The sequence below is a fragment of the Sebastes umbrosus genome, chromosome 6 (genome assembly GCF_015220745.1).
Source record: "Sebastes umbrosus isolate fSebUmb1 chromosome 6, fSebUmb1.pri, whole genome shotgun sequence".
Taxonomy (NCBI): domain Eukaryota; kingdom Metazoa; phylum Chordata; class Actinopteri; order Perciformes; family Sebastidae; genus Sebastes; species Sebastes umbrosus.
The window spans coordinates 8,925,493-8,952,869 of NC_051274.1; the positions used below are offsets into that span (position 1 = coordinate 8,925,493).

At 38.5% G+C, this 27,377-nt stretch overlaps 1 protein-coding gene and 2 long non-coding RNA genes across 3 annotated transcripts in view; 1 reads left to right on the forward strand and 2 right to left on the reverse strand.

Moving 5' to 3' along the window:
- The window catches only part of LOC119490583, a 51,204-nt gene that overhangs the window by 5,737 nt on the left and 18,090 nt on the right, over positions 1–27,377 (forward strand). The window contains exons 3-10 of the mRNA XM_037774087.1: positions 4,500–4,640; positions 15,211–15,369; positions 16,091–16,175; positions 16,477–16,610; positions 20,549–20,622; positions 21,430–21,475; positions 21,833–21,925; positions 24,089–24,214. Coding sequence (XP_037630015.1) covers positions 4,500–4,640; positions 15,211–15,369; positions 16,091–16,175; positions 16,477–16,610; positions 20,549–20,622; positions 21,430–21,475; positions 21,833–21,925; positions 24,089–24,214 — 858 coding nt within the window. The remainder of the gene's footprint in view (positions 1–4,499; positions 4,641–15,210; positions 15,370–16,090; positions 16,176–16,476; positions 16,611–20,548; positions 20,623–21,429; positions 21,476–21,832; positions 21,926–24,088; positions 24,215–27,377) is intronic.
- On the reverse strand, positions 15,378–16,069 carry LOC119490407. The gene is made up of 3 exons (XR_005207400.1): positions 15,902–16,069; positions 15,593–15,594; positions 15,378–15,536 (listed from the first exon to the last, which is right to left on the reverse strand). It is a non-coding gene; the product is annotated as an uncharacterized LOC119490407 (long non-coding RNA).
- Positions 25,545–26,108, reverse strand: LOC119490400. Its single transcript, XR_005207393.1, has 3 exons — positions 26,066–26,108; positions 25,765–25,766; positions 25,545–25,710 (listed from the first exon to the last, which is right to left on the reverse strand). It is a non-coding gene; the product is annotated as an uncharacterized LOC119490400 (long non-coding RNA).

Sequence of the window (27,377 nt, forward strand, 5' to 3'; positions counted from 1 at the left end):
CCCTCTAAAAATAAAGTCTTCAGTTTGATACCTTTGACATAGATCTTTAACAACATTTGTCATTTCAGTAATCAGATTTTTGTTTTGGTGATAGTTATTATACCCATATATATTTCCTAAGATCAGAAAGTGATCATTAACTTCAAGACAAAATACCCAGTAACCAGAAGAATCCTTCTTAGTGGTTTACCACCTTCCCAGGAAAGTTATTTAAGAGTATGGTGACACCTGCTGACCTATTTGTACCATGGCTAAATAGTATTTTGTCTCCCCCACTGGTTTGACCAAAACGTTTCATCTGTGTCATTAGAGTGAGTTTATTGAAGAAGATGACATTGTGCTTTTTAATTTTTACAGAACAAGAAAGTTGATTTCCTTTCTTTAGAATCTCTTAAACCCCTAGCATTAAGTGATACAAAGAGAACATCGAATTAAGGAAAACATACAAAGAACAGAATAAAAAAATAAGAAAGAAGTAACAATAAGTTTAAGGAGGTATGTTTGTTCGTTTTTAAATGAGCGTTATGAACAAGCCCCTATCTAAGGGGAATTTATACAGTAAATTTATACAGTAAATGACATCTATAATCAACCAATGTCAAACATTAAACATTTTCTTTGAAGTGCACATCTTCATATGAACGGAGGAAGGTCATTAAATAGTCTAGTGTAAACTTAACTTAAATAATCTCCCCCTCCCATTGATCACTGAGAACATTTTAAAGTTGAACAAGTTTTTTTTTTTCTTTCTTTCCTTTTTTTAAATACAATGCAGAATATATACTTCACCTGCAAAGTGTACACGTTTCAGACACCGGAGTTGTAAATATTAATATACACCTCCTGGGGTGAGACTCTCAAAGATCTGAGAGCATGAAATAAGTGACATGTTGTTACCTTTATCTGATCTAGTCTGGAGTAACCCTGTTACCATTGATATAGCCCACATGGCCTTTGTAGTAGATATTCTTCCCTGCCGCTCTGTCTTGCTCCATCTTTGGCCTCTCTGTCGGCTTTGCAGGAGTCCTGTTTGAGGTGGATTCCGATATCTTTGCAGATGTTGGAGTTTTTGGACAGCTTCCAGATGACATCAAGGTGATATCTCATGGCGAACTATGGAGGCGGGCCAGATCCGTGGCGCATAGCCGAAATGAGTGAGACACTAGGGCGGATGTACCGACCTGGGGACGGATCCGCCCCACTGCTATCTGGGGAACTGGATGATGACCTGCCGGTGTCTCCCTTCTTCTCTTCTTCCGAGGCGGTGAACGGTATCGACCAGTGTTTCCATGGATGAAGCCCACTGCGGTGTGATTCTGGACAAGATACTGATGATACGTCTCGGATCTCTTCGTTGTCTTTTTCTTTCAGGCCTTGTATTTTGTCTGTATCTGCGCGCATCATGCGCCGATCTCATCCTCTGAGCTGCACGGCTGTGGGTCATACAGCAGGAAGGCAGACGAGAGGGAGAGGGAGACGAGCAGAGCCACATCAAACTGTGAAATAAAGAGTTTATTACGACCAAACCAGAGTTGGTGATTGTTGGAAAGACTAACGACGACAGTATTGGTGAGTTTTATTTTGTTTCTGTCCAGTTTGAATGAAGTGTTTTAAGACGCTCCACCACTAGAACAGCTGATCTCAACATAAAGAAACACACGTGGATGATGACGCAGTGAACTCAGCTACAGAGCTACTGTACTAATGTGCTGAGTGGAGGGGGAGGGTTTATTGTACTCGGTTAAAGTACAGGTCAATCTTGCCTCATGTGAAAACGCCCTTAATCTTGTTTGACTTAACTTTATAAGTAAACTTCGGGGCTTTCTAGCTAAATCAATTTTGTTGTTTGTGGGATTTTTTAAAGCCAAAACAGAACTATTGGATCAAATGCTCGATGAAAACTATGTGATAGCTCGTGTTATCATGCTTTCGACTTTGGCTGTCTTCGGTAAGTATCCTATCGTTCAACGAATGTACTGTAATGCTAAACTTAGTTATTAAGCCGACGTGACACGTGTTGTGCAGACTCGTATATAAGTTAATGTTAGATTGATGGATGTTTATTATCAGTCCTTTCGGAAATGAATCATGAGCCATACAACAAACAAACAATGCAACACTGTAAAGCACAAATTATTTACGAGCCCTATAGTCAGAGATTGTGTCGCCTCCATACCGTCTGTCTTCTACCCTTATCAGCCTCTAACAGCAAGTATGAAGGGTGCTACATTAAAACAGTGAAACTAACGTTACTGTTTCTTTAAACAGGGTATATTGCTGCACTCATGGCACCAGCGATGTGCTGTCTTCCTAAAGAATATAAAACAAGGGACGGGGGAATGCTGTCCTATGTGTCACGAAGGTAAATTATAACTCTAGCCTCGTCTTTCTGGAGTGATCTGCAGTGTTTGTGTCTACAGTTCAGGAAGATGGCGGTGTCACGGGTTGTCATCATGGATGCATGAGGGGAACATTGGCTGTATTCGAAACCTTAACTGTGTTAAGAGAACCATGACAGTGAAAACAGTTTGGTGTTTGAAAACAGGAACTTGGGATTTGTTTGAACCAGTTTGAACCAGTGGAAGTCACAAGTCTCTGAGACTTGTGAAAGAGAAGAAAGCTTGTTTTACATTACTAGATATGTTTAAGTTAATTAGAGATAGCCCTGTTTTCATGTATGCATTCTATTTTCATTTTCATTTTTGTACCAACCTGAGGCAGAACATTTTGATGAATAAGACATGTAGATAGATAGATAGATAGATAGATAGATAGATAGATAGATAGATAGATAGTATCTTTATTCATCCCGAGGGAAATTCAAGTTTACAGCATCACAGTTCCATAGTGCAAAAACATGATAGTAAAAAGGCAATAAAAAAGTTAGTAGTACAAAGTACAAAAAAATATACCAGATATAAAAATAAAAGGAGATGAAGAAAACTGTTAAAAGTGAATATAGTGCAGAAGAGACTGTTATAAGTGAGTATAGTGCATTATTATCTGTCCTGCAGACCGTCCTCCTTTGTCCCATATGCCTTGTTTGTTTGTACTTGTCATGTTCTCAATATAAAAAAACTCAGTGGAAGTAACGTTACCCATATTAACCATCAGTAACCTTATACCTATCTCATGCTCGACAGGAATTCCCACTAATGTGAAGCAAAGACGTTAGAACACAAACCATGGAACCAGGCTGAACACACATTTATGCTAAATCTGGGCTAGAGAGGCGTAGTCCCCTTCCAGTGGACCCCATGGGACCTTATTTTAGATAAAATATGTACAGTGGTCAACAGTGAGAGACAAGTATTTATTTTATCCTTTTTGAATTACACCATGAATCACACATATGATATCTGTCAATTTAAAAGATAATTTTGCAAGTCAAGAAAGTCTCAGTTTGTCGTAGTATCGTTTAGTTTTGTGTGAAACCGTTCAGAGAACTACATCTCTCGTCTCGCACAATATACATAACCAACATTAGCTACCTAGCTGACTTAGCTATGTTCCATGCACAAATGAAACGTTAGCCTACCTGATGTGTTTTATCCAGAGACTCCTGCTCTTTTTATCAGCCGGGAAGAAAAAGAAGGATCAGACCCGTTGCTGGTGTGAGTTCATCCTAGTAAGAAACACACAGGCATCGTAGCTGAAGCTACGATGCCTGTGTGTTTCCCAACACTTTTGGGTCTGCCGTCTTTTCTGATTACATATTTTCACAGTGTGATACTTCAACAGTTTTACAAAAAAGAGTGATTTTATTGACTTGCGAAATTATCTTTTAAATCGACAAACATCATCTGTGTGATTCATGGCGCTATTCAAACGGGATCAAAAAATGTATTTGTCTCTCGCTGTTGACTATCGTACATATTTGTTCCTAAATAAGGTCCCATGGTGGTCCACTGGAAGGGGCGTGACTTCTCCTCTCTATTAGTAGCATTTCTATTTTCTCTCAACGGCTCTCAACATGGCGACAGAAAGACGCAGCTTGCAGCTAACAGTGCTAACAACGCTAACAACGCTAAACAGTGCAAACAATGGCGAAAGTGCTGACAGAGACAGGGTTTTCGCCAGTGAAGCCCGGCGGCCTGCCGAACCTAGGTTGACTCCCCGCCGGGCCTAAGCATCGGGGAATTATTTATTTTTAAAATGTCTTTTAAACAAAAATGTATTATACACATAGCAAACTCGTTTAAGGAATAATTCATTGCGTGGGTTGTGTGATTAACGTTAGCAAGTGTCTGTATGCGGTCGAGAGAGCGACAGACAGAGAGAGCGAGGGAGCGTGTGACGGACTGACGGCGAGTACGGCAGTAATGTTATAGCTGTGAGCGTAGCAGTGCATTTTCATACACTGGCCCAATAAAGACCTGAAACACGATTGTTACTGACTCTATCAGATACAGTTTCTTATCTTCTGCTTTTGTAATTGTTACTTCCCATCATGTCTTGGTGATCTCGAGACGCTGACAGTGTGTTTTTGTGTTGAACAGGTTCCGTTGTTCGAAGAGACTGCACACAGCAGTCAGGCATACAGCAGTCAGGCACACTGTGCAGCCGCTGTGTGAATGGGACTTATATGAACCAACCCAATGGCCTGACTAAATGTTTCTTCTGCACCTCCTGTGATCAAGGTATGTCCACAATGAACTGATTAACATTTCTGTTTTTCAGCCTCCAAATTCAGTTTGATTCTGACGAATGAGGTAATGTGGAAAAGGTTTGATCGAATTAAGATACTGGGCAAAAATTTAAACGTATAAAACAAATTGCAATAAATAAAAATATATTGCAGCCCTGCTAATGGATGCAGTTTGATACAAAATAAATAATGTGATAATGTACTGCTATGTTGGCAGCCTGTTTGCTGAAAAGTGAGCCCTAATAATTTAGGAAAAGTCCTTACAGGTTGTGTTGTAACAGGTATGTGCTTTATATGGAGCCTTGAGTGCACCACAGGGACATAATAGATTTTCACAGAGTTTAATTGTAAATAATATAATATACCTTATTGACCAATAAAAAAGCGATATAAATAAATAAATTAAAACATAATTTAAATAGCATGTTCTGAAGCTCCAAGTAAAAAATAAAACAATGTATCATTATATTTCTCTCTTAATAATCAATAATTCAATTTCATAATGTAATTGCAATTGCAGTTTACATTTTGTGATTGATTTCATTTGAAAGTTGCACTCTTTCATTTTAAGATGTGTAAGTGAGCGAACAACCTAAAAACTCACAGAGCAGCTACAGGAGCTCTGATTGGCCAGCTCCTATGTGTTGGTCAGGAGTTTGGCCAATCAGAGCTCCTGCTGCAGCTCTGTGGGTTGGATTTCATTCAATTTGTCCTTGGTTGCAGTCGACTAAGTAGCACATAATCACAGTAGTTCTCCCACATGCTCGGCACAGGGAAGAAGATTCAGTAGGTTGCAATATGCAACCTCACCGCTAGATGCCGCCAAATCCTACACACTGGCCCTTTAAGCTTGCATAAAATGTATAAATGTATGTTTAACAACAATATAATGACTATTTTTCTGTTTGCTTTTAGGTCATGGTGTCTTTGTCCAACAGGAGTGCACAGCCACAACTGACACAATTTGTGATGTTTTAAGTGGCTATTTCTGCAAAGATTTGACGGACGGTGCAGGATGTAGTTTACCAAAAAAACATTCTCCATGTGCACCTGGTCACAGGATTAAAGAACCTGGTAAGAAAAATTCAAGTCAGACTAGTCTGACAGTGAGTATGTTTACATGAACACTACTATCCTGGTTTGGCACATAGTGTAGCCTGGTTATTCAGCTCTATGTTTAAATGGTACTTACATTATCCAACTTTCTGAGCCTCAGCGACAGTTCAGAACTTCAGACACGTCTTTGACTCCTCCAAATCGAGGAGATTTGTCATTTCTGTGCCAGTTTGGTTGGCCTGGACTGCTGCATTTACCACACTGCTGTATTTAACCTTTCCTTCTGATCATCAAAAATGGAAGACAAGAGTGACAATACAGTTTGTATGTGTACCTGTGTCAGATTTTGACTTTTACTTCAGCATGCAGACATCATTACATCATCACATCAAGTATCATCATATTTTTTACTCTATAACTTGAAAGTGTCTCCTCTATAGTGCCTGCTCTATAACATATTCAGGTTTCTGAAACCAGGATATGATGACCTGGGCCCGTGTTTATCAGGCGTCTCAGTAACCCTCCTGAAAGTTGACCTAGGACTAAAAGTATTCATATCTCAGGACTGATTTCCTGCACTGACATGTTTGGTACACTCATATCATAACTGGGATACTAGTGTGCATGTTAAACCACTCAATGAAGACACTGAGTTGAGTCTGATAAATGATGGATCTTCACCAGATGTTGGGTTCCCGTGTTATTAATCTCACTTTTGTCTGTTTCTCTAAGGAACCAGCAGAACTGATACAGTGTGTGAACTTTGTCAGCCAGGCCATTTTTCCCAGGATGGCCTGAATTGCACGGCTTGGACTAGGTAAGACATTGTTTGTACAGTAATTACTCAAAAAAGTAGGGTTTTCCTGCCCTGTAGCACAACATGTTGATTGTTGATCATTTCCATCCACAGGAGATTCAAACATTGCCAATCCCCCAGTCTTATTTCATCTGATCTTTCAATAGACTTTTTTTGAAAGTGTTACTTTAAATATTGATTTGTTTTTAATTAGTGTGACATTACCCACTTTGTACTTTTAACATTATGATGACACTTCAAATGACTTTTCATTTGAAACACACAAAGTATTAAAGTTATCGTTCATTTCTCTTTTCCGACAGTTGCTCAGAAACCCAAGTAGAGATCAAAGAAGGAAGCAACAGCAGTGATGTTGTCTGTGGAGCTGCTTCAAGAGAGCGTTTCTATTATATACCTTTTATTATGGCCACGCTATTATCATTAGCACTTGTGATCGCAGGTTAGTGCTTGTTCTGAATCTCTAATTTGACCTAATATATAACATCATTTCCACACATTTTTTCCCCCTCATTGCCTTCAGTGACTGGTCACTAATGGTTTTAGCTAATATGTTTCTTGCTTTTGGATTTTGGATTTCAGGCACACTGTCTCAGAAAAACAGGTACGTTGGCCTAGTTTATTTATCCTAAATAAATATTTTTTAAGTTCTCCGTATACAATTGTGTCTCAAATGTTTTCACACAACGGGCTGCACTGCATGAAATTCTACACAAAAATGTTCTAATGTCTTATTTAATTTGTCTTTTTCCCCACCTATATATCAATCAAAAAAATGTATTTGCCACCTGAAATTAGTTAAGGTACAACTCCATTGAAATGCAATTCCGTTAGCTTGCCTTCAATTTGTGCATTATTCACCATAAAGCAAACGGCTCCTTCTTTTCTTCCTGCCAGAGACCTCTGCTCAGTCACATTGGCCCACAGAAAGAGACTCGCCAGGCTGAATGACGCCGTCCGGCACTTCGGGATCCAGCTGTCCAGACCAGAGCCAGCATGAACTCAGTCACATGATCCTGGAGTCCTTATTTCAGTCCTGTGGATTTGTATTTTACACACACAGAGTTTTGAGAAAAACTTTCCACCAGCCTGATGAAAATCCAGAAACAACCAAAGGCATCATGTCTACACATGTATGTACATTCGTGGACGCCATATCTCAGGAATTTCTTCAAATTTGGTGTAAACTTGGATTCAAGAATGAACTGATTGGATTTTGGTGGGGAAAGTTCAATGTCTAACAGGATAAAATGTTGAAGTGATGACATGTTGGACAGACGTGGATATAAACTGCATCTTGACTGGTTGGTGGAGGCATACAAGCGCAAGGTGGTAATTGCAGTTATTTTTACAATCAATTATCACGCCCATTACATACACTTTCAACATAATTTATCATTGTTTTTAATTAACTACTGATTTTTCAATTAAATGAAATATTATGAACTTTGTTTTACTTAAATTCAATGGTAACTTGTTAATATCAAACCATTTCTTTAAGGCTTTTAATTCCCTTTCCGCTGTATTGAGGAGCTGTTCCAAACTTTTGCCGGAGCCGAACACAGCACTAGCTAAGCATAACAATTGTGCATTTTGTGATAAAAGCAACAAATTGGTCACCACTATAAGTTTATATAATTTGACCTAATATACAGTATAACATCTGTAGCGAGATTGGTGCGTGCCACTCTGGGAAGCATCTTATCTCGTCTTGCATCTACTGGGACGAGAAAAACACATTCTTGTGTCCAGGAAGATTTGGTCACTGACAGATGTTTCAATTTGTTGTGCTAGGGGGCTGTAAACTCGGCTATCGACCATCGAGTGTCGATTTTGACATTATCCAGGGAAGATAATACAATTGTATTACTCTGGGAGAATTCTCTCCCCGTTTAAATCAACAAGAACTGTCAACCCTTTCTGACTCCAAAGGAACATTGGTAACCCTTTCCCATTTACCAAATGAACCCCCTCCTCAACTATGAATCTGCGATGGAGCAACATAGACACCTAGTTTTCATCTGTGGTAATGTGCACATTGTATGTTTACCAATAATTAACTTGTGTAAAAGTCATCATGTGTTAGACTAAGTATTGACCTCTTTATTGTATAATCATTAATGGTGTTGGAATACATCTGTAATGCTTTTATCAGTGATGATCACTAGATGTAATATCTTAAGTTTAAAGTTATTGAGAATGGGTAATAACTTGAACTAAGAATTACATTTTGACAATTTTGATACTAATGTTTGTTCAGAATATTAGTGGTTAGATAGCTTTTTGATGTGTGTCTGTCTTGTGCAAAGTAAGGAACTCTAAAATTAGTGAGGAGGGAACTTTGATTTTACACCTGTAAGATTTATGAAACCACAATCACCATATTAAAACCCCCTCTAAAAATAAAGTCTTCAGTTTGATACCTTTGACATAGATCTTTAACAACATTTGTCATTTCAGTAATCAGATTTTTGTTTTGGTGATAGTTATTATACCCATATATATTTCCTAAGATCAGAAAGTGATCATTAACTTCAAAGACAAAATACCCAGTAACCAGAAGAATCCTTCTTAGTGGTTACCACCTTCCCAGGAAAGTTATTTAAGAGTATGGTGACACCTGCTGACCTATTTGTACCATGGCTAAATAGTATTTTGTCTCCCCACTGGTTTGACCAAAACGTTTCATCTGTGTCATTAGAGTGAGTTTATTGAAGAAGATGACATTGTGCTTTTTAATTTTTACAGAACAAGAAAGTTGATTTCCTTTCTTTAGAATCTCTTAAACCCCTAGCATTAAGTGATACAAAAGAGAACATCGAATTAAAGGAAAACATACAAAGAACAGAATAAAAAAATAAGAAAGAAGTAACAATAAGTTTAAGGAGGTATGTTTGTTCGTTTTTAAATGAGCGTTATGAACAAGCCCCTATCTAAGAGGAATTTATACAGTAAATTTATACAGTAAATGACATCTATAATCAACCAATGTCAAACATTAAACATTTTCTTTGAAGTGCACATCTTCATATGAACGGAGGAAGGTCATTAAATAGTCTAGTGTAAACTTAACTTAAAATAATCTCCCCCTCCCATTGATCACTGAGAACATTTTAAAGTTGAACAAGTTTTTTTTTTTCTTTCTTTCCTTTTTTAAATACAATGCAGAATATATACTTCACCTGCAAAGTGTACACGTTTCAGACACCGGAGTTGTAAATATTAATATACACCTCCTGGGGTGAGACTCTCAAAGATCTGAGAGCATGAAATAAGTGACATGTTGTTACCTTTATCTGATCTAGTCTGGAGTAACCCTGTTACCATTGATATAGCCCACATGGCCTTTGTAGTAGATATTCTTCCCTGCCGCTCTGTCTTGCTCCATCTTTGGCCTCTCTGTCGGCTTTGCAGGAGTCCTGTTTGAGGTGGATTCCGATATCTTTGCAGATGTTGGAGTTTTTGGACAGCTTCCAGATGACATCAAGGTGATATCTCATGGCGAACTATGGAGGCGGGCCAGATCCGTGGCGCATAGCCGAAATGAGTGAGACACTAGGGCGGATGTACCGACCTGGGGACGGATCCGCCCCACTGCTATCTGGGGAACTGGATGATGACCTGCCGGTGTCTCCCTTCTTCTCTTCTTCCGAGGCGGTGAACGGTATCGACCAGTGTTTCCATGGATGAAGCCCACTGCGGTGTGATTCTGGACAAGATACTGATGATTACGTCTCGGATCTCTTCGTTGTCTTTTTCTTTCAGGCCTTGTATTTTGTCTGTATCTGCGCGCATCATGCGCCGATCTCATCCTCTGAGCTGCACGGCTGTGGGTCATACAGCAGGAAGGCAGACGAGAGGGAGAGGGAGACGAGCAGAGCCACATCAAACTGTGAAATAAAGAGTTTATTACGACCAAACCAGAGTTGGTGATTGTTGGAAAGACTAACGACGACAGTATTGGTGAGTTTTATTTTGTTTCTGTCCAGTTTGAATGAAGTGTTTTAAGACGCTCCACCACTAGAACAGCTGATCTCAACATAAAGAAACACACGTGGATGATGACGCAGTGAACTCAGCTACAGAGCTACTGTACTAATGTGCTGAGTGGAGGGGGAGGGTTTATTGTACTCGGTTAAAGTACAGGTCAATCTTGCCTCATGTGAAAACGCCCTTAATCTTGTTTGACTTAACTTTATAAGTAAACTTCGGGGCTTTCTAGCTAAATCAATTTTGTTGTTTGTGGGATTTTTTAAAGCCAAAACAGAACTATTGGATCAAATGCTCGATGAAACTATGTGATAGCTCGTGTTATCATGCTTTCGACTTTGGCTGTCTTCGGTAAGTATCCTATCGTTCAACGAAGTACTGTAATGCTAAACTTAGTTATTAAGCCGACGTGACACGTGTTGTGCAGACTCGTATATAAGTTAATGTTAGATTGATGGATGTTTATTATCAGTCCTTTCGGAAATGAATCATGAGCCATACAACAAACAAACAATGCAACACTGTAAAGCACAAATTATTTACGAGCCCTATAGTCAGAGATTGTGTCGCCTCCATACCGTCTGTCTTCTACCCTTATCAGCCTCTAACAGCAAGTATGAAGGTGCTACATTAAAACAGTGAAACTAACGTTACTGTTTCTTTAACAGGGTATATTGCTGCACTCATGGCACCAGCGATGTGCTGTCTTCCTAAAGAATATAAAACAAGGGACGGGGAATGCTGTCCTATGTGTCACGAAGGTAAATTATAACTCTAGCCTCGTCTTTCTGGAGTGATCTGCAGTGTTAGTGTCTACAGTTCAGGAAGATGGCGGTGTCACGGGTTGTCATCATGGATGCATGAGGGGAACATTGGCTGTATTCGAAACCTTAACTGTGTTAAGAGAACCATGACAGTGAAAACAGTTTGGTGTTTGAAAACAGGAACTTGGGATTTGTTTGAACCAGTTTGAACCAGTGGAAGTCACAAGTCTCTGAGACTTGTGAAAGAGAAGAAAGCTTGTTTTACATTACTAGATATGTTTAAGTTAATTAGAGATAGCCCTGTTTTCATGTATGCATTCTATTTTCATTTTCATTTTTGTACCAACCTGAGGCAGAACATTTTGATGAATAAGACATGTAGATAGATAGATAGATAGATAGATAGATAGATAGATAGATAGATAGTATCTTTATTCATCCCGAGGGAAATTCAAGTTTACAGCATCACAGTTCCATAGTGCAAAAACATGATAGTAAAAAGGCAATAAAAAAGTTAGTAGTACAAAGTACAAAAAAATATACCAGATATAAAAATAAAAGGAGATGAAGAAAACTGTTAAAAGTGAATATAGTGCAGAAGAGACTGTTATAAGTGAGTATAGTGCATTATTATCTGTCCTGCAGACCGTCCTCCTTTGTCCCATATGCCTTGTTAGTTTGTGTTCAGAAGGTCACTTATTCTGCAGCAGTTTAACCCACAAGCATCCCCTCACCAGCCCATATTACACAGTCCTATAGTCTGTGGCTCGGCGCATGGACTTCACATGATCAGAGTGTTCATCTGTCCTCCAACTCAGCTCAGCATCAGTGTTGCAACTTTTTGGACTCTTTTTCTCTTTGTTTATTGATATGGTCTTTCCTGTGCGTCCATGAGAATGTGAGTATTTATTATAGTTGCCTATTGTTCAGTATCTGCATCGCTATAATAATTACAAAGTCACATGTATTATGCTATAATGCTCGTGTTCTTGTTTCTATAATAGTTTGACGGACATATCACGCCAATTTACACATCGTTGATTTATGCATATAGTTATGGTAGTGTATATGATCCCTCCTTCAATAAATGAGTGGTATCTCAAATAGAGTGTGTGTGACCTGGACTAATTGATACATCACCATCATCTACATGTTCTTACGGGACAACCTGTGGAGATTGTAAATTACATTAATAGAACCATCATCTAAGGGTTCATTCAATCAGCATCACTGAGGTCACAAGTTTGGTATCCAGAAAACCAACACCTATTTTACAGTTTGTACTTGTCATGTTCTCAATATAAAAAAAACTCAATGGAAGTAACGTTACCCATATTAACCATCAGTATCCTTATATCTATCTCATGCTCGACAGGAATTCACACTAATGTGAAGCAAAGACGTTAGAACACAAACCATGGAACCAGGCTGAACACACATTTATGCTAAATCTGGGCTAGAGAGGCGTAGTCCCCTTCCAGTGGACCCCATGGGACCTTATTTTGGAAAAAAGATGTACAGTGGTCAACAGTGAGAGACAAGTATTTATTTTATCCTTTTTGAATTACACCATGAATCACACATATGATATCTGTCAATTTAAAAGATAATTTTGCAAGTCAAGAAAGTCTCAGTTTGTCGTAGTATCGTTTAGTTTTGTGTGAAACCGTTCAGAGAACTACATCTCTCGTCTCGCACAATATACATAACCAACACTAGCTAGCTAGCTAACTTAGCTACGTTCCATGCACAAATGAAACGTTAGCCTACCTGATGTGTTTTATCCAGAGACTCCTGCTCTTTTTATCAGCCGGGAAGAAAAAGAAGGATCAGACCCGTTGCTGGTGTGAGTTCATCCCAGTAGGAAACACACAGCTATCGTAGCTTCAGCCAGAGAGACGTCACTACAACACTTTTGGGTGTGTTGTTTTTCTGATTACATATTTTCAGTCTGATACTTCAACAGTTTTACAACAAGGTGTGATTTCATTGACTTGCAAAATTATGTTTTAAATTGACAAACATCATCTGTGTGATTCATGGTGTTATTCAAACGGGATAAAAAATGTATTTGTCTCTCGCTGTTGACTACCGTACATATTTGTTCCAAAATAAGGTCCCATGGTGGTCCACTGGAAGGGGCGTGACTTCTCCTCTCTATTGGTAGCATTTCTATTGCCTCTCTTGACAGCAAGACGCAGCTAACACTGGTAACAACGCTAAACAGTGCAAACAATGGCAAAAGGGCTAACAGGGTTTTTCGCAAGTGAAGCCCGCCGAACCTAGGTTGACTCCCCGCCGGGCCTAAGCATCGGGGAATTATTTAATTTTAAAATGTCTTTTAAACAAAAATGTATTATACAAATAGCAAACTACTTTAAGGAATAATTCAGTGCGTGGGTTGTGTGATTAACGTTAGCGAGTGTGTGTATGCGGTCGAGAGAGAGAGCGACAGACAGAGAGAGCGAGGGAGCGTGTGACGGACTAACGGCGAGTACGGCAGTAATGTTATAGCTGTGAGCGTAGCAGTGTATTTTCATACACTGGCCCAATAAAGACCTGAAACACGATTGTTACTGACTCTATCAGATACAGTTTGTTATCTTCTGATTTTGTAATTGTTACTTCCCATCATGTCTTGGTGATAATGAGACGCTGACGGTGTTTTTTTTGTCTTGAACAGGTTCATTTGTTCGAAGGGACTGCACACAGCAGTCAGGCACAGTGTGCAGCCGCTGTGGGAATAGGACTTATATGAACCAACCCAATGGCCTGACTAAATGTTTCTTCTGCACCCCCTGTGACCAAGGTATGTCCACAATGAACTGATTAACATTTCCTCCAAATTCAGTTTGATTCTGACAAATGCGGTAACGTGGAAAATGTTTGATCGAATTAAGATACTGGGCAAAATTAAATCGTATAAAACAAATTGCAATAAATAAAATATATTGCAGCCCTGCTAATGGATGCAGTTTGATACAAAATAAATAATGTGATAATGTACTGCTATGTTGGCAGCGTGTTTGCTGAATAGTGAGCCCTAATAATTCAGGAAATGTCCTTACAGGTTGTGTTGTAACAGGTATGTGCTTTATATGGAGCCTTGAGTGCACCACAGGGATATAATAGATTTTTACAGTGTTTATTTGTAAATAATATAATTTACCTTATTGACCAATAAAAAAGCGATATAAGTTAATAAATTAAAACTGAATTTAAATAGCATGTTCTGAAGCTCCAAGTAAAAAAATCATTATATTTCTCTCTTAATGATCAATAATTAAATTTCATAATGTAATTGCAATTGCAGTTTACATTTTTCGATTGATTTCATTTGAAAGTTGCACTCTTTAATTTTAAGATGTGTAAGTGAGCGAACAACCTAAAAACCCACAGAGCAGCTACAGGCGCTCTGATTGGCCAGCTCCTATGTGTTGGTCAGGAGTTTGGCCAATCAGAGCTCCTGCTGCAGTTCTGTGGGTTGGATTTCATTCGACCAAGTAGCACATAATCACATTATTTCAAATATTATTTAAAGGAACAGTGTGCAGCATTTAGGGGGATCTATTGACAGACATGTAATATAATATTAATTAGTATGATTTCTTTAGTGTATAAGCACCTGAAACTAAGAATTGTTGTATTTTTGTTACCTTAGAATGAGCCGTTTATATCTACGTAGGGAGCGGGTCCTGTTCACGGAGCTGGCCGCCATGTTTCTACAGTAGCCCAGAACGGACAAACCAAACACTGGCTCTAGAGAGGGACATCAATGTTTTTGCGTCGGCCACCGTAGTTCTCCTACATGCTCGGCACAGGGAAGAAGATTCAGTAGATTCCGTCAAATCCTGCACACTGGCCCTTTAAGCTTGCATAAAATGTATAAATGTATGTTTAACAACAATATAATGATTATTTTTTCTGTTTGCTTTTAGGTCATGGTCTCTTTGTCCAACAGGAGTGCACAACCACAAAGGACACAATTTGTGATGTTTTAAGTGGCTATTTCTGCAAAGATTTGATGGATGATGCAGGATGTAGTTTAGCAGAAAAACATTCTCCATGTGCACCTGGTCACAGGATAAAAGTACCTGGTAAGAAAAATTATAATTATACACAAAGTATGTTTAAATGCACACTACTATCCTGGTTTGGCACATAGTGTAGCCTGGTTATTCAGCTCCATGTATACATGGTACTAATAATATTATCCAAGTGTCTGAGCCTCGGCGACAGTTCAGAACTTCAGACACGTCTTTGACTCCTACAAGTCCAGCAGATTTGTCATTTCTGTCAGCCAGTTTGGTTGGCCTGGACTGCTGCATTTACCACACTGCCGTATTTAGCCTTTCCATCTGATCATCAGAAATGGAAGACAAGAGTGACAATACAGTTTGTATGTGTACCTGTGTCAGACTGGTGTCAGATTTTGACTTTTACTTCAGCACGCAGACATCATTACATCATTACATCAAGTATCATCATATTTTTTACTCTATAACTTGAAAGTGTCTCCTCTGTAGTGCCTGCTCTATAACATATTCAGGTTTCTGAAACCAGGATATGATGACCTGGGCCCGTGTTTATCAGGCATCTCAGTAACCCTCCTGAAAGTTGACCTTGGACTAAAAGTATTCATATCTCAGGACTGATTTCCTGCACTGACATGTTTGGTACACTCATATCATAACTGGGGGACTAGTGTGCATGTAAAACCACTCAATGAAGACACTGAGTTGAGTCTGATAAATGATGGATCTTCACCAGATGTTGGGTTCCCGTGTTATTAATCTCACTTTTGTCTGTTTCTCTAAGGAACCAGCAGAACTGATACAGTGTGTGAACTTTGTCAGCCAGGCCATTTTTCACAGGATGGCCTGTATTGCACGGCTTGGACTAGGTAAGACATTGTTTGTACAGTAATTACTCAAAAAAGTAGGGTTTTCCTGCCCTGCAGCACAAAATGTTGATTGTTGATCATTTCCATCCACAGGAGATTCAAACATTGCCAATCCCCCAGTCTTATTTCATCTGATCTTTCAATAGACCTTTTTTGACAGTGTTACTTTAAATATTTATTTGTTTTTAATTAGTGTGACATTACCACTTCGTACTTTTAACATTATGATGACACTTCAAATGAGTTTTCATTTGAAACACACAAAGTATTAAGGTTGTTTTTCCTTTCTCTTTTCCGACAGTTGCTCAGAAACCCAAGTAAAGGTGGAAGGAAACAGCAGCAGTGATGTTGTCTGTGGAGCTGCTTCAAGAGAGCGTTTCTATTACATACCTTTTATTATGGCCACGCTATTATCATTAGAACTTGTGATCGCAGGTTAGTGCTTGTTCTGAATCTCTAATTTGACCTAATATACAGTATAACATCTGTAGCGAGATTGGTGCGTGCCACTCTGGGAAGCATCTTATCTTGTCTTGCATCTACTGGGAAGAGAAAAACACATTCTTGTGTCCAGGAAGATTTGGTCACTGACAGATGTTTCAGTTTGAAAAAAGGAACAATTTGTTGTGCTAGGGGGCCGTAAACTCGGCTATCGACCATCGAGTGTCGATTTTGACATTATCCAGGGAAGATAATACAATTGTATTACTCTGGGAGAATTCTCTCCCCGTTTAAATCAACAAGAACTGTCAACCCTTTCTGACTCCAAAGGAACATTGGTAACCCTTTCCCATTTACCAAATGAACCCCCTCCTCAACTATGAATCTGCGATGGAGCAACATAGACACCTAGTTTTCATCTGTGGTAATGTGCACATTGTATGTTTACCAATAATGAATTTGTGTAAAAGTCATCATGTGTTAGACTAAGTATTGACCTCTTTGTTGTATAATCATTAATGGTATTGGAATACATTTGTAATGCTTTTATCATTGATGATCAATAGATGTAATATCTTAAGTTTAAAGTTATTGAGAATGAGTAATAACTTGAACTGAGAATTCAATTTTGACAATTTTGATACTAATGTTTGATCAGAATATTAGTGCTTAGATAGCTTTTTGATATGTGTCTGTTCTGTGCAAGGTAAGGAACTCTAAAATTTGTGAGGAGGGAACTTTGATTTTACGCGTGTAAGATCTATGAAACCAAAAACCTTTTTTCATGTTTTAGATATGATCTTAACCAGTTTGTCTTCATAGTTCCATTAATGCATTCAATATCAATAGCCTTAAGTCCACCTTCCTCATATTCTTTAATCATAGTGCCTTTCTTAATATAGTGTGTTTTCCTTTTCAAGATTTAATTGAAATTAGCTTGGTTTATGGCTTTTATTGCATTTTTGGGAAGTGATAAGGAGTAAGCTGGGTAGATGAATCGGGAAAAATCCTGCCTATGATAGAGATGTCTCTTTGAGACCAGGAATTTAGATGAGATTTATATTTATCCAGATTATTCCAAATGTTAAGATTATGTAGTGAGTCCTTATCCTTAGTAATGTGTATGCCTTATTATTTAACCACTGATTTAATAGGGATGTTATGAACTGTTGTGAGAGTGGAATTGTGAATATGTAATAACACATTTTTTAAGGTTTAACTTTAAACCAGATGCCTTAGAAAAGAAATCTATTTTTTTGAGGATTTTTTGAACTTCGTTACTATTTTTTATAAATATGGTTGTGTAATCAGCCAGTTGGCTGATTGTTAGTTATTTGTCTAAGACTGTCAATTTTTCCAAATCTGAATTTTTTACAAGCATGGAAAGCATTTCTGCTGCAGCGATAAAGAGCAAAGGGGAAATGTGACAGCCTTGTTAAATACCTTATCAATTGAAAATCTTGGAGAAGCACCATGTGGTAATGACACTGAACTATTAGTATCCTTATAAAGTAATTTAACTATATTTAAGAATTTTTCACCAAATCCAAATAGTTCTAAAGTATGAAACATGAATTTGTGCTCTATCGTATCAAACGCTTTGAAGAAATCTAGAAATAAAATAAAGCCTTCATCTTCAATTAAGTAATTGAAGTCAAGTACAAGTCGTATATTGTTATGAATTGATCGTCCTTTTATGAAACCCGATTGTGTGTCTGAGATCATTTGTGTGATACCAGTGTTAATCTATTTGTGTAGATATGAGTTAAAATGTTATAGTCATTATTAAGTAGGGTTATAGGTCTAAGATTGTCAATTAATTTTGAGTCTTTACCAGGCTTGGGAATGAGGGTGATGATTCCTTGCTTCATCGTAGTCGGTAGAATGAGGGTTTCACAAATTTCTTTTAACATATTGAAAATAAGGTCTTTCAGATGTTCCCAGAAGTGCCTATAGAAGTTACTAGTTAGACCGTCTGAACCTGGAGATTTGTCTCAAGATAAACATTTCAAGCCTTTTTCTACTTCGTCCGTTCTGATTTCTGCATCACATACACTTCTGAAACACTCATCCACTCGAGGGATCCATTCTTTAATAAGCTCAAAGAAAGCGACCGCATGGTGTACATGAATAAGAGGAAGAGTACAATCTGCTGTAGAACTGGAAGATTTCCTTAGAGATCTTAATCAGTACATTCCTGGTTATCAATTAACAGAGTCTTTATGGTATTTTGTTCTTGTCTCTTTTTCTCCAGTCTACAGAAATATACTGAACTCCTTTCCCCCTCATCTATCCACTTAGCTCGCGACCTGATATATGCTCCTCTGGCCTTATTAATGTAAATGTTGTCTAACGAAGAGTGCAGAAGGATTAGTTGTTGTTTGTCATCTTTGTATAATAAAGGTTTATTGCAAATATTGTTTACTTCCTTCACAATTTCCATTTCCCCTTGTTTACTAGCTCTGCTTAATATTTTGCTATTTGATATGGAAATTTGACGTACCTTGTATTTTAAGTATTCCCATTTATCCCTATAATTTGTAAAATTGGATTCTTTAGTTATATCATTGATTGTTGTTATAATTTCCTGACAGAATGGTTAATATTTAAGAAGGCTTGAGTTGAATTTCCAATAACCTTTATTCCTTCGGCATGCATTTGTGGGTGTAAAAATAAGTTTAATCAAGCAGTGATCTGTTAGAGGTGCCGTGGAAATTGTGGAGTTTGTCTCCAAACTAGGCCTCACTTCTGACACAAGCCAGAAATCTAATCTAGATTTGACTGAACCATCTGGTTTAAACCAAGTGAATATTTGGGCTTCCGGGTTTAGAGTGCGCCATACATACAAAAATCAAACAAAATAGGGTTGTAATAATGTCCTTGATATCTTGAAGGATTTCTATCAAGCCATTCATCCATCATATTAAAATCACCTCCAAAAATAAAGTCTTCAGTTTGATACCTTTGACATAGATCTTTTACAAAATATGTCTTTTCAGTAATCAGATTTTTGTTTTGGTGATAGTTATTATACCCATATATATTTCCTAAGATCAGAAAGTGATCATTAACTTCAAACACACAAATTACCCAGTGACCAGAAGAATCCTTCTTAGTGGTTACCACCTTCCCAGGAAAGTTATTTAAGAGTATGGCGACACCTGCTGACCTATTTGTACCATGGCTAAATAGTATTTTGTCTCCCCACTGGTTTGACCAAAACGTTTCATCTGTGTCATTAGAGTGAGTTTATTGAAGAAGATGACATTGTGCTTTTTACAGAACAAGAAAGTTGATTTCCTTTCTTTAGAATCTCGTAAACCCCTAGCATTAAGTGATACAAAAGAGAACATAGAATTAAAGGAAAACATACAAAGAATAGAATAAAAATATAAGAAAGAAGTAACAATAAGTTTAAGGATGTAGGTTTGTTAGTTTTTAAATGAGCGTTATGAACAAGACCCTATCTAAGAGGAATTTATACAGTAAATGACATCTATAATCAACCAATGTCAAACATTAAACATTTTCTTTGAAGTGCACATCTTCATATGAACGGAGGAAGGTCATTAAATAGTCTAGTGTAAACTTAACTTAAAAGAATCTCCCCCTCCCATTGCTCACTGAGAACATTTTAAAGTGGAACAAGTTTTTTTTCTTCTTTCTTTCCCTTTTTAACTACAATGCAGAATATATACTTCACCTGCAAAGTGTAAGTTTCAGACACCCGAGTTGTAAATATTAATATACACCTCCTGGGGTGAGACTCTCAAAGATCTGAGAGCATGAAATAAGTGACATGTTGTTACCTTTATCTGATCTAGTCTGGAGTAACCCTGTTACATTGATATAGCCCACATGGCCTTTGTAGTAGATATTCTTCCCTGCCGCTCTGTCTTGCTCCATCTTTAGCCTCTCTGTCGGCTTTGCAGGAGTCCTGTTTGAGGTGGATTCCGATATCTTGGCAGATGTTGGAGTTTTTGGACAGCTTCCAGATGACATCAAGGTGATATCTCATGGCGAACTATGGAGGCGGGCCAGATCCGTGGCGCATAGCCGAAATGAGTGAGGCAATACGGCGGATGTACCGACCTGGGGGCGGATCCGCCCCACTGCTATCTGGGGAACTGGATGATGACCTGCCGGTGTCTCCCTTCTTCTCTTCTTCCGAGGCGGTGAACGGTATCGACCTCTGTTTCCATGGATGAAGCCCACTGCGGTGTGATTCTGGACAAGATACTGATGATTACGTCTCGGATCTGTTCGTCGTCTTTTTCTTTCAGGCCTTGTATTTTGTCTTTATCTGCGCGCATCATGCGCCGATCTCATCCTCTGAGCTGCACGGCTGTGGGTCATACAGCAGGAAGGCAGACGAGAGGGAGAGGGAGACGAGCAGAGCCACATCAAACTGTGAAATAAAGAGTTTATTACGACCAAACCAGAGTTGGTGATTGTTGGAAAGACTAACGACGACAGTATTGGTGAGTTTTATTTTGTTTCTGTCCAGTTTGAATGCAGTGTTTTAAGACGCTCCACCACTAGAACAGCTGATCTCAACATAAAGAAACACACGTGGATGATGACGCAGTGAACTCAGCTACAGAGCTACTGTACTAATGTGCTGAGTGGAGGGGGAGGGTTTATTGTACTCGGTTAAAGTACAGCTCAATCTTACCTAATGTGAAAACGCCCTTAATCTTGTTTGACTTAACTTTACAAGTAAACTTCGGGGCTTTCTAGCTAAATCAATGTTGTTGTTTGTGGGATTTTTTAAAGCCAAAACAGAACTATTGGATCAAATACTCGATGAAACTATGTGATAGCTCGTGTTATCATGCTTTCGACTTTGGCTGTCTTCGGTAAGTATCCTATCGTACAAGGAACTACTCTAACGCTAAACTTATTGTTGTTGGCTTAATAGCTATAGATTTAGCTATTAAGCCAACGTGACACGACGTGTTGTGCAGACTCGGATATAAGTTAATGTTAGATTGATGGATGTTTATTATCAGTCCTTTCGGAAATGAATCATGAGCCACACAACAAACAAACAAACAAACAATGCAACACTGTAAAGCACAAATTATTTACGAGCCCTATAGTCAGAGATTGTGTCGCCTCCATACCGTCTGTCTTCTACCCTTATCATCCTCTAACAGCTCGTATGAAGGTGCTAAATTAAAACAGTGAAACTAACGTTACTGTTTCTTTAACAGGGTGTGTTGCTGCACTCATGGCACCAGCGATGTGCTGTCGTCCTAAAGAATATGAAACAAAGGACGGGGAATGCTGTCCTATGTGTCACGAAGGTAAATTATAACTCTAGCCTCGTCTTTCAGGAGTGATCTGCAGTGCTAGTGTCTACAGTTCAGGAAGATGGAGTGTCACGGGTTGTCACCATGGATGCATGAGGGGAACATTGGCTGTATTCGAAACCTTATCTGTGTTAAGAGAACCATGACAGTGAAAACAGTTTGGTGTTTGTGTTGAAAACAGGAACTTGGGATTTGTTTGAACCAGTTTGAACCAGTGGAAGTCACAAGTCTCTGAGACTTGTGAAAGAGAAGAAAGCTTGTTTTACATTACTAGATATGTTTAAGTTAATTAGAGATAGCCCTGTTTTTATGGATGCATTCTATTTTCATTTTCATTTTTGTACCAACCTGAGGCAGAACATTTTGATGAATAAGACATGTAGATAGATAGATAGATAGATAGATAGATAGATAGATAGATAGATAGATAGATAGATAGATAGATAGATAGATAGATAGTATCTTTATTCATCCCGAGGGAAATTCAAGTTTACAGCATCACAGTTCCATAGTGCAAAAACATGATAGTAAAAAGGCAGTAAAAAAGTTAGTAGTACAAAGTACAAAAAAATATACCAGATATAAAAATAAAAGGAGATGAAGAAAACTGTTAAAAGTGAATATAGTGCAGAAGAGACTGTTATAAGTGAGTATAGTGCATTATTATCTGTCCTGCAGACCGTCCTCCTTTGTCCCATTTGCCTTGTTAGTTTGTACTTGTCATGTTCTCAATATAAAAAAACTCAGTGGAAGTAACGTTACCCATTTTAACCAACAGTAACCTTATACCTATCTCATGCTCGACAGGAATTCACACTAATGTGAAGCGAAGACGTTAGAACACAAACCATGGAACCAGGCTGAACACACATTTATGATAAATCTGGGCTAGAGAGGCGTAGTCCCCTTCCAGTGGACCCCATGGGACCTTATTTTAGATAAAATATGTACAGTGGTCAACAGTGAGAGACAAGTATTTATTTTATCCTCTTTGAATTGCACCATGAATCACACATATGATATCTGTCAATTTAAAAGATAATTTTGCAAGTCAAGAAAGTCTCAGTTTGTCGTAGTATCGTTTAGTTTTGTGTGAAACCGTTCAGTGAACTACATCTCTCGTCTCGCATAATATTAGTCACCAACATTAGCTACCTAGCTAACTTAGCTACGTTCCATGCACAAATGAAACGTTAGCCTACCTGATGTGTTTTATCCAGAGACTCCTGGTCTTTTTATCAGCCGGGAAGAAAAAGAAGGATCATACCCGTTGCTGGTGTGAGTTCATCCCAGTAGGAAACACACAGGCATCGTAGCTGGAGCTACGATGCCTGTGTGTTTCCCAACACTTTTGGGTCTGCCGTCTTTTCTGATTACATATTTTCACAGTCTGATACTTCAACAGTTTTACAAAAAAGAGTGATTTTATTGACTTGCGAAATTATCTTTTAAATCGACAAACATCATCTGTGTGATTCATGGTGCTATTCAAACGGGATCAAAAAATGATTTGTCTCTCGCTGTTGACTACCGTACATATTTGTTCCAAGATAAGGTCCCATGGTGGTCCACTGGAAGGGGCGTGACTTCTCCTCTCTATTGGTAGCATTTCTATTGCCTCTCAACGGCTCTCAACATGGCGACAGCAAGACGCAGCTTGCAGCTAACAGTGCTAACAACGCTAAACAGTGCAAACAATGGCAAAAGGGCTGACAGAGACAGGGTTTTCGCCAGTGAAGCCTGGCGGCCCGCCAAACCTAGGTTGACTCCACACCGGGCCTAAGCATCGGGGAATTATTTATTTTTTAAATGTTTTTTAAACAAAAATGTATTATACACATAGCAAACTCCTTTAAGGAATAATTCAGTGCGTGGGTTGTGTGATTAACGTAGGGGAGTGTCGGTATGCGGTCGAGAGAGAGAGCGACAGACAGAGAGAGCGAGGGAGCGTGTGACGGACTGACAGTGGGTACGGCAGTAATGTTATAGTTGTGAGCGTAGCAGTGCATTTTCATACACTGGCCCAATAAAGACCTGAAACAAGATTGTTACTGACTCTATCAGATACAGTTTCTTATCTTCTGCTTTTGTAATTGTTACCTCCCATTATGTCTTGGTGATCATGCGACGCTGATGGTGTGTTTTTGTCTTGAACAGGTTCAGTTGTTCAAAGGGACTGCACAGAGCAGTCAGGCACACGGTGCATCCCCTGTGTGAATGGGACTTATATGAACCAACCCAATGGCCTGAGTAACTGTTTCCTCTGCACCTCCTGTGACCAAGGTATGTCCACAATGAACTGATTAACATTTCAGTCTTTCAACCTCCAAATTCAGTTTGATTCTGACAAATGCGGTAACGTGGAAAAGGTTTGATCGAATTAGGATACTGGGCAAAATTTAACGTATAAACAAATTGCAATAAATAAAAATATATTGCAGCCCTGCTAATGGATGCAGTTTGATACAAAATAAATAATGTGATAATGTACTGCTATGTTGGCAGCATGTTTGCTGAAAAGTTAGCCCTAATAATTCAGGAAATGTCCTTACAGGTTGTGTTGTATAACAGGTATATGCTTTATATGGAGCCTTCAGTGCACCACAGGGACATAATACATTTTTCACAGTGTTTAATTGTAAATAATATAATATACCTTATTGACCAATAATTTTTTTTTTTATAAATTAATTAATTAAAACTGAATTTAGATAGGATGTTCTGAAGCTTCAAGTAAAAAATTACACAATGTATCATTATATTTCTCTCTTAATGATCAATAATTAAATTTCATAATGTTATTGCAATTGCAGTTTATGTTTTGTGATTGATTTCATTTGAAGGTTGCACTCTTTAATTTTAAGATGTGTAACTGAGCAAACAACTTAAAAACCCACAGAGCAGCTACAGGAGCTCTGATTGGCCAGCTCCTATGTGTTGGTCAGGAGTTTGGCCAATCAGAGCTCCTGCTGCAGCTCTGTGGGTTAGATTTCATTCGACCAAGTAGCACATAATCACATTATTTCAAATATGATTTAAAGGAACAGTGTGTAGCATTTAGGGGGATCTATTGACAGACAGGGAATATAATATTAATAAGTATTATTTCTTTAGTGTATAAGCACCTGAAACTAAGAATTGTTGTATTTTTGTTACCTTAGAATGAGCCGTTTATATCTACATAGGGAGCGGGTCCTGTTCACGGAGCTGGCCGCCATGTTTCTACAGTAGCCCAGAACGGACAAACCAAACACTGGCTCTAGAGAGCCTTCAAAACATTCATGTTTTTGCGTCGGCCACCGTAGTTCTCCTACATGCTCGGCACAGGGAAGAAAATTCAGTAGATGCCGCCAAATCCTACACACTGGCCCTTTTAGCTTGCATAAAATGTATAAATGTATGTTTAACAACAATATAATGACTATTTTTTCTGTTTGCTTTTAGGTCATGGTCTCTTTGTCCAACAGGAGTGCACAACCACAAAGGACACAATTTGTGAAGTTTTAAGTGGCTATTTCTGCAAAGATTTGATGGATGATGCAGGATGTAGTTTAGCAAAAAAACATACTCCATGTGAACCTGGTCACAGGATAAAAGAACCTGGTAAGAAAAATTCAAGTCAGACTAGTCCGACAGTGAGTATGTTAACATGCACACTACTATCCTGGTTTGGCACATAGTGTAGCCTGGTTATTCAGCTCCATGTATACATGGTACTAATAACAGTATCCATGTTTCTTAGCCTCGGCGACAGTTCAGAACTTCAGACACGTCTTTGACTCCTACAAATCCAGTAGATTTGTCATTTCTGTGCCAGTTTGGTTGGCCTGGACTGCTGCATTTACCACACTGCCGTATTTAGCCTTTCCATCTGATCATCAGAAATGGAAGACAAGAGTGACAATACAGTTTGTATGTGTACCTGTGTCAGACTGGTGTAAGATTTTGACTTTTACTCCAGCATGCAGACATCATTACATCAAGTATCATCATATTTTTTACTCTATAACTTGAAAGTGTCTCCTCTATAGTGCCTGCTCTATAACATATTCAGGTTTCTGAAACCAGGATATGATGACCTGGGCCCGTGTTTATCAAGCGTCTCAGTAACCCTCCTGAAAGTTGACCTAGGACTAAAAGTATTCATATCTCAGGACTGATTTCCTGCACTGACATGTTTGGTAAACTCATATCATAACTGGATACTAGGGTGCATGTAAAACTACTCAATGAAGACACTGAGTTGAGTCTGATAAATGATGGATCTTCACCAGATGTTGGGTTCCTGTGTTAATAATCTCACTTCTCTTTTGTCTGTTTCTCTAAGGAACCAGCAGAACTGATACAGTGTGTGAACTTTGTCAGCCAGGCCATTTTTCCCAGGATGGCCTGTATTGCACGGCTTGGACTAGGTAAGACATTGTTTGTACAGTAATTACTCAAAAAAGTAGGGTTTTTCTGCCCTGTAGCACAAAATGTTGATTGTTGATCATTTCCATCCACAGGAGATTCAAACATTGCCAATCCCCCAGTCTTATTTCATCTGATCTTTCAATAGACTTTTTTTGAAAGTGTTACTTTAAATATTTATTTGTTTTTAATTAGTGTGACATTACCACTTCGTACTTTTAACATTATGATGACACTTCAAATGAGTTTTTATTTGAAACACACAAAGTATTAAAGATGTCTTTCATTTCTCTTTTCCGACAGTTGCTCAGAAACCCGAGTAAAGGTCAAAGGAAGCAGCAGCAGTGATGTTGTCTGTGGAGCTGCTTCAAGAGAGCGTATCTATTATATACCGCTTATTATGGCCACGCTATTATCATTAGAACTTGTGATTGCAGGTTAGTGCTTGTTCTGAATCTCTAATTTGACCTAATATACAGTATAACATCTGTAGCGAGATTGGTGCGTGCCACTCTGGGAAGCATCTTTTCTCCTCTTGCATCTACTGGGAAGAGAAAAACACATTCTTGTGTTCAGGAAGATTTGGTCACTGACAGATGTTTCAGTTTGAAAAAAGGAACAATTTGTTGTGCTAGGGGGCCGTAAACTCTGCTATCGACCATCAAGTGTCGATTTTGACATTATCCAGGGAAGATAATACAATTGTATTACTCTGGGAGAATTCTCTCCCCGTTTAAATCAACAAGAACTGTCAACCCTTTCTGACTCCAAAGGAACATTGGTAACCCTTTCACATTTACCAAATGAACCCCCTCTTGAACTATGAATCTGCGATGGAGCAACATAGACACCTAGTTTTCATCTGTGGTAATGTGCACATTGTATGTTGACCAATAATTAATTTGTGTAAAAGTCATCATGTGTTAGACTAAGTATTGACCTCTTAGTTGTATAATCATTAATGGTATTGGAATACATTTGTAATGCTTTTATCAGTGATGATCACTAGATGTAATATCTTAAGTTTAAAGTTATT